Source organism: Hylobates moloch, unplaced genomic scaffold (genome assembly GCF_009828535.3).
Source record: "Hylobates moloch isolate HMO894 unplaced genomic scaffold, HMol_V3 SCAFFOLD_2, whole genome shotgun sequence".
Lineage (NCBI taxonomy): Eukaryota > Metazoa > Chordata > Mammalia > Primates > Hylobatidae > Hylobates > Hylobates moloch.
In genome coordinates, this window is record NW_026652277.1 from 26,529,916 (window position 1) to 26,551,029 (window position 21,114).

At 33.7% G+C, this 21,114-nt stretch overlaps 1 protein-coding gene across 2 annotated transcripts in view; it reads left to right on the forward strand.

Annotated features, from left to right (window-relative positions):
* The window catches only part of TBCK (TBC1 domain containing kinase), a 271,930-nt gene that overhangs the window by 97,206 nt on the left and 153,610 nt on the right, over positions 1–21,114 (forward strand). For both annotated transcript variants that reach the window (XM_032172492.2, XM_058432416.1), the window contains exons 21-22: positions 15,662–15,698; positions 16,655–16,816. In XM_032172492.2, the coding sequence (XP_032028383.1) occupies positions 15,662–15,698; positions 16,655–16,816 (199 nt within the window). The remainder of the gene's footprint in view (positions 1–15,661; positions 15,699–16,654; positions 16,817–21,114) is intronic.

Consider the following 21,114-nt stretch of genomic DNA (forward strand, 5'->3'; position numbering starts at 1 on the left):
GCTAATAATAAGGTGAAAATAAAATTCTAAATAATAACGTGAAAGGTAAAAGTAGGTGGGAATCAGTTAAAATGTGTTCTAATGTTTTAGCATTATTTAGAGGGAATGTTCATTTTATTTAGACATTAAGTCAGGGAACCTTTCAGATCTGAGATTTGATTGTACCCTCCTTGAAAGCTTTTAAGTTAGCCTGTTACTGTTTTCTGGATACTGGCAGAAAATGCAAGATTCCTGGGCCAGAGACCAAGGACATTATCACTAACAGTAGAGCAAGCAGCATAAGCATTAGCGTATTTGTGTTGGTTTCTCTTGCTCTCAAATCCTATGGAAACAACATCAAGGACCCAGATGATACCTGCATATGTAGTGGATTACATTACAAGAGAGAAACCATGAGCTTAAGGAATTGGAATTTTTTTTTCAATGGACAGTAAGCATGCCTTCCCTTTGTTTGAGGGAGAGAGCCTGTCTTTTTCTTCTAAGGCTATTAGTAAATCTGTCTTTTGTCTAGCAGGAGATTCCATTTCTGCTTTCCAAGGCTGTTTTTTATACAAACATATTTGAAAAGATAGTCTAGAACAAAGGACAGTAAATGTCTCTCCTCACAAGAAATTCAGAAGTTCAATAATGCACGTTAAAAATTTAATTTAATGGTAATCCTGAAAAGAATAAAGAGAGAATATGTAACTTCTAAACCAATGGAGGGGGTGCAGGATAGAACAAAGAAAAGACATTTAATCTTATAAAAGCAGAAAGAACATAGAAAGAATGTAAGCTAATTAAATGGCTTATTAAAGGAGATTTTCAGATATTTTTGAAAATCTATCTTGATAGTACTTATAAGAGATACATATAAAAACTTAAAGATATTGGCCAAAGGAGATTAAAAAAAAGTCAGGCAATTATTAACCAAAACAACATTAGTGATATTAATATAAGCTAGTAAAATACAAGAGAGAACACAAAACAGACCCATCCCTGTATAGAATTTGGTGGTATATGACAGAAATGACTGTACAATCAATTAGAAAAGAAAGCATTGTGTTGATGGTCCTGATTGAATAACTATGTGGATGTGGAGGGCAGTGTAAATGAAAGCCTAACTTCATACCACACATAAAAATAAATTCTAGATCCATTAGAAGACTTAAATATGGAATATTATATTTGTATTTTTTTATCTACGAAATAATTCTTATTAAGGTTACAGAAAGTATAAAACAAATTTAAAAAGAGAGGATTGAAATTCAGGAGTAGTACAAAAGGGGCTTCTGTTGTATTGGTCATATTTTATTTTGGTTTAAAAAATTTTAGAGTAAATGTGGCAAAATGTTAATGCTCGTTAAATCTGAGTGGAGAGTACATTGGTGTTAAGTGTGCTGCTATGCAGGGTGAGTGAATTACTCAATAATTCAATAATTGTGACATAATATATTTATTTATGTTTCCCTGTTATGATCTACACATAAAATTACTCGAGCATTATTGCTTAACTTCTTGTAAAAAAATTCTGCAATAGTAGTATTATTAAGAAAGTAGTATTGATTTGTATAGTGACACAGGATTTTTTTCAGTGTCACTTTACCAGCCAGAGATCTTCATGGCGGGCAGTGCCCCTGCCCATGTCTCACTTAGCCCTGGCTTGCCCGGGGCCCTGGGCAGGCCCTGGCCTGCCCACCTGGCCAGGCAGGCTGTGCTTGGCTTGATCTGTGTCCCAGATTCTGCACTTGCTCTAAAGCTGATCCAGGCATGCCATGACCTGCTTCCACCTTGGGAGCCGGTGTCTGGATGAGGGGAATGCTGTGACACTTGAACAGAGATGGGCATGTGACCCCAAAGCCCCAAAGGGGGTGTTACAGCATGCTAACAGTTCTTTCAGTCTCGCATCCACAGCCCAACAAATGGAGGTGTGTGGTGCCCAGAGGTCCCTTCTCCCATTTTTCAGCAAGCAGGAGTGGTGTGCTACAGGGTTACAGCTTTGTTTGCACTCGCCATTTGTCAGGTCCTGAGTTCTTTTCCCTTGTCCAAGAATAAGGTTGTGCTGACAGCTAGCGGGTGAGTGAGGCAGAGTTTTACTGAGTGACAAAACAGCTCTCAGCAGAGAAGGAAGCCCGAGTTAGACAGCACCCTTACCTGAAGTTGGGTAGTCTTCCCACCACCTAAAAGTGGGTACCCAAAGTGTGGCTGAGCCTGGGGCTTTTATGTGCTCAGAATGGGAGTGTATGTGCTAATTGGTTTGTGAGTATGCAAAGAAAGCTAAAAAAAAAAAAAAGAAGGCACCATTCAAAGATGGCCACAACAGTGTAAAAAACTAATTAGGGAAGGGTAGGTATATGTAAAATAGGTGAATGGTAGGGATCAATCAGAGGAAAGTGTGCCATACAGGAGAGGTTCTCAATCCACTCTGTAAATTTATATGAGACCTGTATCTTGGTTTTCAGACGTTAAACTGTCTTTGGTTCAAGATTGGATTACACTGGGGACTTGCCCTGTCTGCCTAGGGATTTTTCTGCCTCCTGCTGCTATCAATAGTAGTGTGATTAGTCTTCAGAGACAGTTGTAAGTCATATGGGATGGGAAGTAATTCTTTGTGGGATAGGAATATCCAGCACATGGCAAATGCTGAGCATCCCGGACCCCCAACCACTCATTGCCACTAGCAATCCTCTAATCATCATTACAAAAAAATGCCTCTACACTCATTTCTGAGTAATTAATTCACATATATTTCTGAATGTCCTCTAGCAAATGGTTCTGTCACTTGTTAAGAATTTTAGAGTAAACAGAAAGAAATGAGGGGAAATAATATATCTTAACCTGAAGAAGAGTCCCATCTACAACTGTTTTCTTGTCACAGAGAGTGGGCAAAGTTATTCAACAAAGAAAGCTAAAGTGTTAATAGGAAGACTGTTTTTTGAAATCTTTTTCTTTGTGTTGTTTTTTAATTGAGCTGTTTTTCAAGCCTGTGGATAATATAAAAATGATGAGGTGTTTTTTAAATTCAATTTTGTGAACAGATTTAATGTTTTAATGTAGACATTATTGACAGTGAGTACTTATGGGAGGGGCATGATGAAATGGAGGACTTTTAAAAACATTTTTTAACTCTATTAATAACATAGTTTAGCTGTATGTTATTAGTTTGTGTATATAGCATTTTTTTAAAATTCCGAATGATTGTCTTTAATGTTCTACCTTTAATTATTGAGGTAACTTTCTATGCCTCTAACAATACAAGCCAGATTCATCAAGTAGAAGAGTGGGTACTTTGATAATGATTTACCAAACCGAGTTTCCTACCCAAGAACTAAACCTATCAAAGTAAGCCCTCATTAATCTTTCATCATTGAAATTCAGGCTTCCATTGCAGTAGAGATTGTGATTTCTGGCTTTTTTCCTTTTGCTCTGGGTCACGGAACTCTGAATACTCAGCACTGCTAAAGCTTGAATAGTTAGAAATATTGTACACTGATGTGATGCCTAGATTATACATTTCATGGTAGTTATGTGATTTACATATAAATAGAGTGAATAATGTGTATTTGATAAAATTGGGGACAGGGTGATATTTATCATTTTTGTCTTGATATGTGTTTCTGCTTTTAAAAATATAGTAGGCCTCATTTAAAATGAGATCAGGAAAGTATGATTCATTCTTAAGGGAACTGTTTTCCTGAAATTCTGTGAATAGTATTCAGCTTGCAAATTATGAAGAGTTGTCAGGTAACCATTAAGAGAAATGATAAGGAGTGTATCAGTACTATATGTGCCTTTTCAACCTACTGTCACAGGTAAAGATAAAGCTAACAAATTCCATGATATGCTGGTAAAGCCACTGACATTTAACTGCAATCTGAAAGGATGCTTATACTACTTAAAAGCTTATCACAATCATTTTCAAAATTTATATTCAGCTGAATTTAAACTGCTCAGAAATATTTATGTATTTGTTCCTTCATTTGTTCTTTACCTTCATTATGTCATTGTTACGTAAATAAATTTTAGATTTTAGTCTAAAGAGAATACTGACAATGAGCTTTTCAGATTTTATCAAGATGTACTTACAGGAAAAACTAGGAATATCCACCTTATTTAGAATATCTCATAATAAGAGTCCTACTAACCTGTTATAGTCTCTCTGAAGAGTCCTGTGATGTGTCCTCTTGTCTGGTAGCTGCTATGTCCCCAACATTAGTACAAACTCCATTCTACTGGCATTGGATCCATTAAGGCCTTTGAATACAAATGGCTTAGTAAAGTCTCTTTCTCATAGTGAAGCTTGATTACCTTTCAGAAAGTGCCCAGATCTTAGAAAGCAAAGTGGCTATTAATAGTATCAGGGATGATAAAATGACATTTTGGTACTTTCTAGCCAAAAAACTATACACACAAGTTAAATATCTAGCAAGTTTTCCAATTTAGTAAATCCTCATTTGCATTACCCCCCACATCTGTTTCTAATTTAATGATTCCTTATGCTGTCCAGAAACAGGTGAAAGGAAGTATGGCATAATGCAGCAGTTCTAAAACATTTTGCTCTCAGAACCCCTTTATATTCTGAAAAATTATTGAGGACTTCAAAGAGTTTTTCTTTACATGGGTTATAGCTATCGATATTTATAGAGATTTAAAATATATTTATTTATGTATTTATAATTCATTTAAAAATAACAATAACAAAACCATTGCATGTTAACCAAAATAACATATTTTTCTGAGAAATAGTTACATTTTTCCCCAAAAATGCAATAGTGGTATTGTTTTACCTTTTTGTAATCTTTTACATTTTTATAATCTTTTTACTTGTTTAACTATATGAAGAAAATGTGACCTCACACAGACACGTTAATAGTTTCTCAGATAGTGGTAGTTTCTTAAACTTCTCAGAGCAGTGTTTTTTTTGTTTGTTTTTATTTTCTTTTTTGAGACAGAGTCTCACTCCATCACTCAGGCTGGAAGTGCAGTGATCTCGGCTCACTGCAACCTCTGCCTCCCGGGTTCAAGTGATTCTCCTGCCTCAGCCTCCCAAGTAACTGGGATTACAGGTATTCGCCACCATGCCTGGCTAATTTTTTTTTTTTTTTTTTTTTTTTGTAGTAGGGAGGGTTTCACCATGTTGGCCAGGCTGGTCTTGATCTCCTGACCTCAAGTGATCCACCTGCCTTGGCCTCCCAAAGTGCTGGGATTACAAGCATGAGCCACCGCACCTGGCCTCATTGTTTCTTAAAGCTAGTTGCTATGTACAGTCTAAAACCATGTCAATGAACTTCTCATACTCTGTTATACTAAAATCCCTCACTCTATCTTGCAATTTAAATGGCTCTTTTACTCATACATAATTTTGTAGTGTCATGAATTTGTCATTTGAAAAATATTGATTTGCTGAGTTACACAGATCTTCCAACTATGAAGCATTTCATTATAGAATATTTTTAAAATCACATTTATTAATATCACAACAAGTCTCTTCCAAAAGTGATTAAGTATTGGGAAACTACCAATTTCACAGTGGCAGATATTAGCTTTCCAAAATTTTAATCTTCGCCTAAAAGCTCTCATTTTTTCTTAAAGTAACTGTTTCACTTTGTACATTTAAAAAAATCATTGTTTGTCTGTCATTCTTTCAAATAAACATAGTATTTCTTGCAAAAACCATCAATATTAGTTCACAGATGATTACCCAAGTGCTTTACCTCTTTGTACTTCAGTAGATAGCACAATTGCTTTACACTTACTTCCATTTCATTTCACAAATTTTAAAAGAGATATTTAATAAATTTAATAATTTTTACTCCTTCACATGACCATTATTATACTTCAGTGCCTGTGCCTTAAATTGTGCTAAGATGCCAGCAGTTTTATCCACCAGTGGCTTTGCACCATTAGCACAAATATCAATCTAGTAAAAAGAGCAAATCATCTTAGTATTATTATAAAAATAGCTTTGAATTGGTGGATCCTGAAGGGTCTTAAGGACTTGTGCCAAATGGCCCCGGGTTCTAAATTCTGGCTATTCCATATACTAATTACATAATCTTTTTTTAGCTTTAGATTTAGTTTTTCACCTGCAACCCTCTTACCATTGATGTAGATTATAATAAATTCTACCTCATAATGGAGATTAAATTAGAGAATGCATATAAACTGTTCAACACAGTTCCAGGCACACTGTAATTGTTAAGGGGTATTGTTCTTTAATTAATATTACTAGAGTTTGATCATGTTGCATTATTTCTTTTATTAACATGATTCATATTTAGAAGAACATTATATTACAAGCTATAATGGATATATTATTTTGCTACATCAGTTAATGAATACTCTGTCAGAGGAGGTATGGTACTAATAACAATAAAGACTTTCAAGGTTGTCTGAATTGATGAGATTTTCTACCACTTTGAATTTTAATCTTTTTAATTGCTTGATTTTAAAGTACTTCTCTATCTCGACAAAGTGCTACATAGCATGTTTTATAGTCTTTCTTTTACTTAAAGTAAATTAGAATGAATTATGTTTGAAAATTTTGAAAAGTTTTTTGTAGTAATCAATGAAATAATTGAAATGTATTCTGGAATAATAGCTCATCTTTCCCAAAAATGATAATATAGATCTCAGAACCATTAAATTATCTGAGTGATTTTCTTTATAAGTTTTCAGTGTATAGTTCTTTAGTTCAGTATTGTAAGCCAACTAAGAATAAATAATAAAAGGTATGTTTATACAGTTAGTTATTTTTTATTTGTTTCTTTTTTTATTTAGGGAAATCATGACTTATAAAAGATGTAACTAATATAATTTTTGTTATATAGGGGGAAAAAATTAACCATTTACTTTTTGGGTCCAAGGGATCTTTTACATTATTTTTATACGTTTAAGTCATTTTCTGAATACTTTGCAGAAGTGGAATAAAGCACAGTAAAAAACTGTAGGAGATATACCTAATGCTAAATGACGACCTAATGGGTGCAGGAAATCAACATGGCACATGGATACATATGTAACAAACCTGCACATTGTGCACATGTACCCTAAAACCTAAAGTATAAAAAAAAAAAAAAAATATTTAGTAAGGGCTGGGACAAGAAACCCAAAATTTTAAGTCATATATTCCTTATTTTGAAAGTATATATACATATATATATGTGAAAATAAATATGTGTATATGTCCTTTTAACTTATTGCTCAGCTGTCATACATGAGCCTGAAGGATATCCATCATGTAAATACTGATTCCGTATTTCAAATATGTCTCTCATAAGTTCTAGCGGGTTTCTGGTTCTTCTTGCACTTGCATGGTTAAAACACAGTCATCAAAATGAAACATTGACAGAGCTCATAACTTTGTTGAAGAACACCTGTCTTTTATTCCATAACTTGAAAACATTTTCATTTTTAGATTTATGAACACAAATTAGAATAAATTTAATTTATATTTATATCATCTATTTCTTTATAATTACATTGCAAACACATACATGTATAGCATTTATTTGCTTAAACTGTATCAAAAATTTTGGTGCACAAATATCATAAAAAATCAAATATTACTTTCATATATCCTTTTAGCAAAGTAAAATGGTCCAGGTTTCTCGTTGCAAAATGTTGTGTGGTGGGGCCTTTCACATTGAATGACTGACTGAATGAGAATTCCAGACTTATTTATTGTTTACTCTGATAGCTGTATTTGAGGAAATTCACCTAAGAGATTGTCATCTGAGCACTCACAATTTGCAATATCACTTATGTGACTAATTTTACCATTTGACTTGAGTTAAACTGTTGCTATCTTTTTGCATTCATCTTCTGATTAGTCCAGTAATTGTAAAACATTTTCCCCTGTTATGAAACAGTTTCCTCTTTTCTTTTTTAATAATAAAGGTGGAAAATGGAAAATTCTCAATCTTTAGCTGTGTTCAATGAAAACGTAAAAAACAACAAAAAATCTATAATGATGGTGTTTCTGTACATCTTTCATATCTTCTTGAAAGATGGTGCAATACTATGGCTAGCACAAAAAGAAAAATGAAGGATGGCATAATAGTGATGATTTACTTTAATACTGCACTATCCTTGTAGATGATTCCATCATTCTTCTGTTTTCTTATTAGTATTTTTAAGCATAGTTGAGAATTAATTGATATTGATGAAATAATTCTTACTGATAAATATTTTATACAGTGCCTAGAAGTCTATTCTTTTTATTTTCTGCTCATACCTCTCCTAATTAAAAAAAAAAAAAAAGTGTGTATCTTTTGTTATATGACTTAATGAGGTTACCTCAGAACTTTGGCTTGTTAAAATACTTTTCCATTACTGAAGATTCTGGGTGATCATTGTAACTCCTATATTTAAGTTTACTAAATGCCAGGTGTTCTAGATCCATTAACTAATCTTCACAATCATCCTAAAGTTTCAAGGAGATAACTTTATCAGGTCGCAAAGTGCAGATTTTCACACATTCTTTTCTGGAACGTCTGTATGTATGTTTCCCTAATGTACATATAGGGAATCATTGCAAAAGCATTAAACTCATGGTCAATATATATTACAGAGAAGGCATATAATAATTTAAATATGAAAATACTTCTGACTTAAGATAGACAATATAGTATGCTTATAAAGGATGTGGATTAAGAAAATCAATAGAAAGGGACTCCTCTTTGTAGTAGTAAAACATAATTTTCTGCTTTTCAAAATCAAGAAAATTATACCCCTGCCTTTGTTTTTCCTATTGATGGTTCTAAATTTGACATTACCAGACCACATGGAAGGATCTCATGAAATGCTAAATATCACTACTCTTGCTTGATATTGCTAGGGGGCAGTATTTACTTAGTGTAGAATAGCACTACACCAAATCAATTGTACATAATTTCATGATCTGGAGAAAATACTTAGAGTATGTATGATTTCTTTTCATTGGACTTCATTTTCTATTAAATCAGGAAATAGCTAATAATATCTCTAATATTAAATTGCTTTTCTTTTTAATTAAAACCTGCCTGGTATTCAAAATTATTGTATCTTGATGTCTTTTTTGTATCAGGCAATATTATGAAGCTGTGCCAATATCCTGAGTAATTATTTAAGATGAAAATATCAAGATTTTAAAAGGGAGAAATATAGAAAGAAAAAATAATAGACATTACCATCTCACAGAGTACATTACTTATTTATTAATCTTAATTATCCTTAATTGGTAAGAGATAACTGGTTCTGCTAAGCAACTAGGAGCTGTTATATGTTATATTAAAGATATTTATTCAACTTGAACTAATTATTACTTTTCAAATATCATTAGAATAAGCTTTGTTTTGCTCATTTTAAATAATTTTTTATAATTATTGTCAAAGTATAGGTATATAACAAAATCTCAAGTTTAATTTTTTAAAATACACCCTACTATTTAATATGAAGGATTTTTCCCCAATATTAAGCAAGGAAGGACTAACTCATTTTCTCATTATTTCATATTTGTTGAAAACTTCTTAAGAAAGTATATAATCTCATGACTATTTGGATCTTTTAATTTATCACCTTCATTGATCTTCATTGTGTTTTTCATTCATTCAACAAATATTTGATCCTTTCAACAAATATTTGTGTGCCTATTATGTGCCAGACATTTTTCTATGCCATGGATAATATATCAGCAGTAAAATAAGAGATAGACAAAAATCTCTGACATCATATTCTAGAGTAAATAGTCAATAATGAAGATAAATATATTATATGGTAGGTAGTGGTAAGTTCTAATTTAAAAAAAAAAAGCTAAAGCAGAGGTATGGATGTTATGTGCTCAGGTAAAGGAGAGATTGAATTTTCATTATTTATTTATTTCTGAGACAGGGTCTTGCTCTGTCACCTAGGTTGGAGTGCAGTGGTGTGATTATGGCTCATTGCAGTCTCAACCTCCTGGGCTCAAGTAATCCTCCCTCCTCAGCCTCCCAAGTAGCTGGGACCACAGGCATGCACTACCACACCCATCTACTTTTTAAATTTTTTGTAGATATGCGTTCTCCCTATGTTACCCAGGCTGGTCTTGAATTCTTGGCTCAAGCAATCCTCCCACTTCGGCCTCCCAAAGTGCTGGGATTGTGGGAGTGAGCCACTGCCCCTGGTCATGAATTTTGAAATAAGGTAGCCAAGAAAACCTCACAGAAAAGTTGACTTATGAGTAAATGCTTTAAGAAAGTAAAGGAAAGAGCAACCCAAGCAAAAGCAGCAGCAGTTGCTACAGCCCTGATGTGAAAGCATATCAGAGATGTGGAGGAGCAGCCAGCAGACCATTGTGACTAGAGCACAGTGAACAAGAAGATAAGGTCAAATAGGTAATAGAGGGCCATATTACATAGTTTTGTTGATCATCATTAGGACTTTGGCTTTTATTGTTAGAGCTGGAAAGCCACTGATGCTTTTGAGCAGAGGAGTGATGTCTCATGTAAACATTTTAACAAGGTCATTCTGGCTGCTATGCTGAGAGAAATCCAAGGATGGACAAGAATGGAATCTAGGAAACTAGTCGTGGACTATTGCAATAGTCTAGGCAAGAGATAATGTTGGCTTGAATCAAGATATTAGCAGTAGAAGTAGTGGGAAGTTTTTATATGCTGCATATCTTTTGAAGGTAGAGCCAGCAGGACTACTGGTGACAAATATACAGTGTGTGAGGAAGAGAGGAGTCAAGTACCTGAGCAATTGAAAGGGGGTAGAGTTGCTTCTAACTGAGATTTGGAAATAACTTGGAGGTATAGATTTTGAAGCAAGTCTCAGGAGCTTGTTTTAGGATATGTATATCTGTTAGACATGCAAGTGGAGATAACAGGCATTTGGATATACAGTTTCAGAATTTGTAGGAGAGGTTCAGGGATGGAGCTGAAATATGAGGGTCCTCAAACTACACAGTTATTTGGAGAAAAATAGAAAAGAAAATATATCTAAGAACTGAACCTGGGACACTCCAGGTTGAGAGTCAGAGAGAGGAAGAGGAACCAACAGAGGAGATGGATAAGGAGCAGTCAGAAAGATAAGAACAAAACTAGGCGAGTGCGGTCTTTTGGAAGCCAAGTGGAGGGAAAAAAGTGTTCTGAAGAAGTGAGAATAGTCAACTATGTCAAATCCTGCTGATTGGTAAAGAAAGATTGCAACTGAGAATTGGCCATTAGATTACTGACATAGAAATTATTGATGACCAAGGTAAGAACAGTTTCAGTGGTGAGGTGGAGGCAAGAACTTGATTGGAGTGGGTTGAGAGACTATTTAATGAATATCTACTGCTCTTATTTTAAGTTCCCTATAGCCTGGAACTATGCTTTGTTCACTGCTATAGCCTATCACCTAACACAGATCTGGCATGTATTAGGCACTTAGTAAATATTGAATTAATGAATAACTGAGTAAAATAACATTTACTCACAAGAATCCTATCATTCTCCTGCAGAGAATATGTTAGGAAAGGCCATAAGCTCCTGTAACTTTGCTGCCATTATCTTATACCAGAACTTGTATTGTCGCACTTAATAGCAAAGCATTTTAGGTATCTGTTCATATGTCTGACTCTTCTGCTAGAGTAGGACACATGGCATTTAGCACAAAGCATTTCATATTGAATAAATGAACAAAAGCAAGCATGAGTGAATGAAAGAGTGAATGAATATACCCAGAATTAAGTATAGTACAAGTATGTTGTGATAGGTAATTATAAAAATGATTACCATAATTATATATAATACAACTGTATTATATATGATACAAAGCATAGTGGAATAGGTATCAAAAATATACAAAAAAAGTTTTCACAGAACAAGTGGCATTTGAGGCAGGCTTGGAAAAATCTTGTAGAGCTTTGATTGATGGAAATGATCAGGAAAGAACATTCAAAGAAGAAAATGCAAAGTGCATCGTTAGGAAAGTAGTGTGTTCAGATCATAGTAAATCTGCCTTCGCAGGAAGTAGAACATGTGTAGGGAAGTGGTAAGGTGCAAAGAAATTTAGTCTGATACCATTTCTTATACTGATATTAATAATAATACTACTTTAAATTTGCAGGTTGTTACTGTTTACAAAGTATTTTCACATATATTATTTCCACATCACACCATCTCTATGACATAGTTAAGACAGACACTAGTTTTCCTATTTCAAAAACGAAGATCTGGGGTTCACAGAGGTTAACTGACTTGACCAAGGCATGGTATCCAGTAATCATCAGAGTCAAAACTCAGTTGTATGTTTTCTGACTCCAAGTCCTTGGCATTTTCACTAATTCACAGTGGCCTTAAATGCATGAGTACAAAATTGTACTTAATTTGGTATACAGTGGGAACATATTGATGTGGTGGAGCAGGGGAATGATGTCATCACAGTTGCATATTTAGAAAAATCAATTTGGCCAAAAGAAATATTGGATCAGGTAGAAACTGAACAACTATGAAACATTTGCAGTAGTGCATGAAAGAAGAATGAGAACCAAAATAAGATTAGTTCAGTATGAATGGATAGAAACAGAAGACTGAAGAGACCTTGTAAAAATAGTATCTATCAGACTTACTTTTATACCTAAGATTTTTCTACCTAAGTGACTATGATAATGGTGTTGGTAGAAAAAAGAGGCAGTTTGGGGGCGACCATGAGTGTGGTTGGGTGCAGTTAAGTTACACTGAAACAATTTGATCCTTTCAAGGCTTGCTTTTAAGGTTTATTAAATGGGGCCAGAGCAGCTTGGTTTTGGAGCATAATTTTCCTCCATTACTAAAGCAATGCTCTTCTGACTACTCTCCCTAATGCCTTGTTTATAACAGTTGTGGGTGTTTTTTTGTTTTGTTTTGTTTTGTTGTTGTTTTCATTCTGGTTAGTGAAAAAATGAACTATTCTTGGCATTTTATGAGCTTGGTATTTTTTCACTCTGATCATTTGAAGTGGTTTCTGCCCCACTTTGTATTTTTTATATATATATATATACACACACACACACACACACACACACACACACAATCAGATATATGTTTTCTGTGTATACACACAAAAACACACACACACGTACATATATATACACACTCTCTTCAGTAATTAGCAAAGATTTGAGGGGAACCTTCAGCAGACTTCTGGAGCTTGCTCTATGCATCTCTCTGTCTGGCAGAATCTTCCAGGACTCTCTCCTGAAGATTATAGCCACCTTGATCTCCCCAGATTTCCTACTTTGCTTATTCAGCTCAGGACAACCACCAAGCTCTTTCTGGGTTCTTCCTCCCTGTCAGTGGCCTGGAACTTCTTTGCATGCAGTAAATTGGGCAATTTTAGGGTTCATTTCATTTGTTTCTCCTCTCTCAGGTACCACTCTCTGCTGCCTGATATCTAAGATGTACAAATTGTTGTTTTATATATTTGGTCTGATTTTTAGGTGTTTCAGTTCAGGAGGTAAATCTGGTTCCTGTTAATGCCACCTTGGTCAGAAGCAGAATTCTTCCATAGATCTTGATGAAGCTAATTACAAAGACTAGTTTGGGAGAAAGGCACTGTTAGCTAGTTGCTGAAATAATTTGAAGAAGATTCTTAATGACAATTAGCTTTCATCAAAAGGGGAGAAGGTAATATTGAGTCGTGTATTTAAAAGAGATGTTGAATAATAGCAATGAAACTAATTTTGCTGACTTTATTTTTTAATTTAAATTAAAATGAGCAATTTATATTTTATTGTTTTCTACAATCCTTACTCATTACAGTGAAGTCATATACCTTTGTACTTTTTCCTTTTTCCATTTATATTGTCCCTAGAAAAATGTATCTAAATATCAACCTATAAAAAATGATGATATGGTGGAGATGAGTGGGTTTTATTTCACATGTAGTACTTAGATTTTCATATACTTATAAAGTTCTTGACTGGCATCTTGGTAGTATAAATACTCAATTGAGTGAAATGCAAAGACAATATGTACCTTTACTCATAAATTCATAATTGCTAGGTGCTGAAATAATATTTATTTAAACTAACCCTGTAGGTAGTAAAGAAGTCTTTAATAGCAGCCTGTATTAACTCATAAAGTGAAATAAAATTAGTGCTTTTTCAGGTTTTTCTGTAAATTATTGTTGATTTTTGATACTTGCTGTTGACAAAGGAGATTTTTACTGTACTTTTATGAATTAAGAATGATTTGTCACTTTCAAAACCTTCTAAAATTTAAAAATGCTTACGTTTATATATATGTATATAGAACGATATATACTATATATAGCTATATATGTGTGTATGTATGTATATATTTCTAGGTAGTAAACAGGAGAATAAATTTGTCAAATTAATAATGGTAATATTAGATCTTATTACTTTTAGTCTGTTATGAAGCATCCTGTTAATTGAGAAAGTGGTAACAAAAAGCACATGCTTCATAACACCTTTTATTGAGACATTTTGAACATTTAAAAAGTATCTAATTCTTAAAAATACAATTAAGAGTACCTCAAAATTTATGAGGACTGTATTAGGGTTCTCTAGAGAAACAGAACCAATAGGAGATATATAAACATAGATAGAGGAGATTTATTATGAGTAATTGGCTCACACATTTATGGAGGCTGAGATATCCCACAATAGGCTGTTTGCAAGCTGGACACCCAGGAAAGCCAGTGGTATAATTGAGAGTCTAGAGGCCTTTGTAATTCTGATTCCAAAGGTCTGAAAACCAGGAAGCTGGTGATACAAATCCCAGTCTAAAGGCGGAGGAAGATTAGATGAAATGTTCCGGCTCAAGCAGTGAGGTAGAAAAGAAGAGGCACATTCCTCCTTCCTCTACCTTTGTTTTGTTCAGGCTCTCAGTTGATTAGATGATACCTACCCACACTGGAGAGGACAGATTACTGAGTCCGCTGATTCAAATGCTGATCTTATCAGGAAACACCATCACACACACACACACACACACACACACACACACAACATTTAACCAGATACCTAGGTATCCCCTGATGCAGTCAATTAACTAACACAAGGATCTTTAAAATCTCAGAAATATTCTGTACAAACCTGAAAAGTAAAATATACTCCTGAAATTAGTATACCAGCATTGCATTTGGATTAGCCATGGTCTTGAGTCTGTCCTTTGGTGAAATAAAGACATTCTGTGAATAATCTTTGGCAAGAGTCATCTACATTTGTAATGTGGATAGTATCATTATATAATAGAGTATTTGTAATAACTGTAATTACCTATATTAAAAGAAAAACCTTTGACAAATTTAACAGAGTTTAATTGAGGAAAGACCAATTCATAAATTGGCAGCCCCCAAGCCAGAAGAGGTTCAGACACTCCAGCATAGCCACATGGTGGAAGATTTGTGGACAGAAAAAGAAAAGTGACATACAGAAAACAAAAGTGAGGTACAGAAACAGCTAGATTGGTTACAGCTCAGCATTTGCTACAATCTGTTTACACATCCAGTTAGATTATGGTTCACTATGTATGGAGAAATCTTTAGGCCGAAATTAAAACATTTAAGGAGGCAGCTTTAGGCTAAACTTAACACCACATTCTCTTTTATTTTAAACAATAAAGTAGACCAAAACATAGAACTTACATTTACCATTTAGTTTATTGGTAATCATTCTAATTATCTCTTTTATTTCCTTTTTATCCATTCCCTGTACCCCTTTTTCCACTCATAGCTCTATGCCATCCCTTGGTTTCTTACCATGTTTACTCGTAAGTATGACTTCCCCCGGTTTTTTTGATGTTGTATTAGCAAAAGGACAGCCCGATGCCTCCCCATATTTTATATTTACAATAACATTGAGCAGATTTAGTAAGTATTTTTATGTGTTTCTAACATAATAGTTAGGTAGAAAAGAATTTCAGTTGTTCTGATCCCTGAATATGAAAGTGAGAATTCTATAAAATAAAAACCTATTGTACATTTCATGATATTTGTACAAACTCTGCCCCCCTTTGAAAAAAATTAACTATAATATTTACATAAAGTTTATAAGGGCAACTATTACAACCAAATCAGGCTTAATTTTCAGAGATTCTTCAATAACTTTTATTTTTTAAACTAGGATTTCTCTAGAAATTAAGCAGATTATGTGACTGTGTAATACTTTAATTTGCTACAAATATTAATAAAGTGGACATCCTTACTAATAAAATATGGTTTACATGGTAACTGTAATAATATTTGAAGTAGATCTTTATGCACTGGCCTGGAAGATATACACAGTATTGTTAATAAGAAAAAGGAAGTTACAAAAAATAGAAAGTTGCTCATAGGGTTTTTGGTGGGAATTTATTAAAACAGCTGTTTAGAGAATGTAATAGATATGTCATTTTACTGTACCTAAAACAACACTAAAGTTCATCTAGATAAATAAATCTGTGAGAATAATATAACTGGAAAGTTCTGGGAAGAAATATTATGAATGGTTAATAGAGTTAAAAATATTATCTGTTTGGCCAGTCTATCAATTTTTTAAGATGCCTTAAAAAGCTATAAATTTGCAAAGCCAAATAAACATTTCATAAAAAGAGTTTGGTAGTATTAGCTCTTAAGTAATACTTTTGACCATAAGGTAATAATTATAGAACTAGTAAAGTAAGTTGTTCATGTTTTAATTGTTATTATTCTGGTTTTTAAATTTATTTGTATTTTTATCGTTTTACAGATGTATTTCCACTACACAAAATTTTCCACCTTTGGGATACCTTACTACTTGGGAATTCCTCTTTCCCATTCTGTATTGGAGTAGCAATTCTTCAGCAGCTGCGGGACCGGCTATTGGCTAATGGCTTTAATGAGTGTATTCTTCTCTTCTCCGATTTACCAGGTATAGATCTAAATAAATGGAACCATTAAATGAAATTTGACTATGAAATAATGACACATTCTTAAGCCATTGGCAAAAATAACCATCCAGGCCTTCAGCATCTCTTCTCTTTGGGCCTCATCATCCTCTCTGGATTCTTTCTCTCATATACTGCCTCTTCTGCTGACCCAGCATTGTAAATACAAATCTGGGTCATACCAGTTCACTGTGATTTACTTCCATCTTGGTAATGCTACTAAATGGGTAAAATGCCAGGAAGTCGGGGACAATATCATATTTGCTCTTTTGCTTAGGACAGGGGCTGTTTATCTTCAGTGATGGAAAGTATAGAAAGGCCACTTGGGAAGGTGTTTAAGAATCTATGTTTATACAAAGATACAATTCACGAAACTTTGTTGCCTCCTAGCCAAAGCTGCTTGCTACCAATTTAACGGTTTGACAGAAGGAAATACCACCCTCTTGGGAGGACAAATCATTTATGTCATGCAATGCAGGAGAATATGTTAAGCTATATAGAGTATTCACAAGTATAAGGAGTTTGTAAACCTAGGAGTTGAATGCTTAAATGTAGAAATATGGATAACTATGGTTTAAGCTTTGATGCTATGGTTAAAAAGATGAAATTAATGTCGTTACCTAGGATGTAACTAAATCTGTATTTTTGCAGAAACTTCGGTTTTTTTAGGTGAAAAAAATTCACAGTACTTTATTGACTGCATCCCTTGTGCTGTTCTCCATATTTTCAGGCAGGCCCAAGTTACTGCTGATAATAAACACACTTAAAATTATCCCAGAATCAAATTTGCCAGAAAACCAAATAAAAAACAAAAGGAAGGTCCCTTAAGATTATGTCTTTAGTAATTACTCTCAAGAAAAATAAGAAACCCACTGCCAGCCCTCATTTTTATGTTTAATGGATGATCTGTACTTGGTACTTTACCATCTCTCTGTTGAAATTTATTATCATTTGTGGGAAAATAATAAGAAAAATACCTTGGATTTATTTAAAACTTTTTATTCCCCCTTCCCTCAAAATTGAAACTATTATCATCAGCTTTCTGACTTATCAAATTTTAATTAAAGTGAGTTATTTCTTATATGAATAAATAGTTTAGGTCAAATTTTTTAACAGGAAATTCTTTATGAAAATCAAGTTACCTATTTTTTTGTTTTGAACAGTAATAAATAAGCTAGTTTCGCAAACTAGGAATACTGTTTATATTTTGCAGATGATTTCTTGTCATTTCCAGCTTGCCAAAGTAAACATAAGATGATTGATTAAAATACATTTTCTGGCCAGTTCTAAAAATACATATATTGGGAATGCTGATTGTACATTTTCAAATCAAGCAAATTTATTGCCTTTCCAATTCGATACATAAATGCTCCTGTTATACACTGGTGAAGCATCTGTTTTTTTTACTTTATAGGGAGATTAGTGGCAACTCTCCTTGTCTATTAAAAAAACACATGCAACTGTGTATTTTACGGTCGACTGACATATTTCTATCTTAATTCCATAGGAAAAATTATGCTATGTCTTTAAAATTGCCTGCTTTGGGTTTACTTTACAGATGGTACAAGATTAGAATAAAGTTTCTCGATTAATTCAGAACTGAAAGGATTTATACAGTATTCTACTAATGATCATTCAAGAGATGTTACCTTGCTTGTTTTAGGCCTTAAAAATGAAATTCTGGTAATTTTATCCTTTCCAGTCGCTGTATCATAACATCTGTCAAACCTTATTAAACACTCATGTTGTTCAGAGCATGCTATTCAAATAGGAACGAAATCTATTTAGTTGATGTAGTGTCAGCTGGTACAACTGGGTTTCTTTGCTTAATTGCTCTTACTGCAAATTCATCTTTCCATGAAATAATCTGTTTTGTTTATAAATAGGTTATCCTACATGCAAAGACCCAAGATATTTCATCTTCTATTAATAAGTCTTAAATTCAGTCCCAGCATCCCTGCTCCTAACATCTCAATGCACTGATGATAGGTCCTTTTAAAGCACTTAACTGGATGAACAGGAATGACATTTTCCACATATTTTCAAAGCTGCCTAGCTTATCTGTGTCTTCTTCCTTCCCATTTACATTGCTACCTCATTCCTGAACAAAATATTATTTATTAGTAATAGTATAAACTTCAAATAAATAAGTTCAAATGTTCACAGTAGGCACAAATTTGATATTTTTAACTGATGAGCATTCTATCTGTTAAAAGTATATATGAATAATACTATTCTCATTTTATAGCAAGATATACAGTGAAATACAAGTTCAGTCATCCCCCAGAATCGATGGGGGATTGGTTTCAGGACCCCCCACAGAAACTGCAATCCATAAATGCTCAAGTCCCTTTGCATGTAACCTATGCACATCCACCTTTATACTTCAGATCATCTCGCAATAACTTTTAATGCCTAATACAATGGAAATGCTATGTAAATAGTTGTTATACTGTATTGTTTAGGGAATAATGACAAGAAAAAACGTCATGCTCAGTACAGACACAGACATTCATTTTTATTCCCCAAATATGTTCACTGAGCAATTGGTTAAATCCATGGATGCAGAACCCACAGATATAGAGAGAGCTGACTATGTAAGAAAATTTTGGATGTACTTAAAAGTTCTTCATACCAACCTGGCTAACATGGTGAAACTCTGTCTCTACTAAAAATACAAAAAATTAGCCAGGCGTGATGGCAGGCGCCTGTAGTCCCAGCTACTCGGGAGGCTGAGGCAGGAGAATGGCATGAACCTGGGAGGCGGAGCTTGCAGTGAGCCGACATGGCGCCACTGCACTCCAGCCTGGGCGACGAGCAAGACTCTGTCTCAAAAAAAAAAAAAAAAAAAAAAAAAAAAAGTTCTTCATATGTTTAGATTGAATGTGTTCTGCGTGTAGTTGGGTAAGTAGGACAAGAATCTGGTGACCTCTGATTTTATTTTCACACTTATATTTTATGTAGCATAGAATTTGAGAGAATTTATTTGGTCTCTTAAAACAATAAGGCTTCGAGTTTACTTGAAGTAAAACTTATTTTAGTCAGAGATACAGTATAATTGTGAAGTTTTAGCTAGAACAAATGTTCATATTCATCTAAGCAGCAGTTATATTTTCATAAAATGCTTAACCAAAGCAAAGAAAGCAGATATCAGTGTTGTGGTTCGATATCACCATCAGATGAGTGGACAGTTGACTACTATAACTTTTCCATTATTCAGTACTTATCTTAATAAAGCAAAAGTGCTGCCAAGTAAATTTAGGTATACTACATTTATATCCAAAGTTTTTAAAGTATTTTAGAGATGTTTAAGTATATAAATGGGAAACAATCTGGGTTTTCAGTCAATAGTTTTTTACTGTCATCTAGGGATAAATATAAATTAAATAGGATTACTGTAATATTTATGTATAATCTTTCCATTATAAACAGTGGCTTAGATTTTTGAAACTATAAGCCTTAATCAAATAGTTTATTATAGCCAGTAGGCTACTAATTTGGGACCTCTTTGGTAAATCGTTATCATGGTGTTGAACACTGCAGAAAACAATAGGAGTTTAAACCAGGGAGTTAGGCAGTTTTTCTTAAGTAAATGATACTTAAGATAATATTTAAAATTATTTAAGTGATATTGCGGAGTAGGGAGTGGAAAGAGAGGAAAATCTTGTAGACAGAGGGAATAAAATGCTCAAAGGCCTCAAACAGCTGAAGGAAGTTGGAGCAAATGGGGAAGTGGAGAGGAGTGGCTAGAAAAGTGAATGGAGAGGTAGACAAAGAAGGATCATGCAGCATCTTGTAGGCCACATTAAAGATTTTTAAAAATATATTTGTTGAGATATTTTTTCAACATTTTTGAAGTAATGAAATAAGTATTTAAAATAACATCAGGTACTAAAACATAAAAGCTATAATTAATACTAATATTTGTAGAGCTTTCTGATCTCTACATTTTTTTCAAGGTGATCTATCATGAGTGAAGCAAAGGATTCTTAACATAAGTGCTCCCAATAGTTATCCATCATTTTTTCTCCCTGGCTTATAGCCAGATATGGGATGGAGAAATGATTTGTGAAACAGTAGAGCAACTGTAGTACACAGTTGTTCGGTGAAAGTTTTGTATTGTCAAGCCTGTAAGATTGATGCCACTTTACCTGAACCTGAGAATCAATTATTCCCATTCTCTGCTTGTAGCTACATGATCTTCATGCATGTCTATTTGTTTTTCTTTTTTCTTTTTTTTTTTTTTTTTTTTTGAGATGGAGTCTCACTCTCTTGCCCAGGC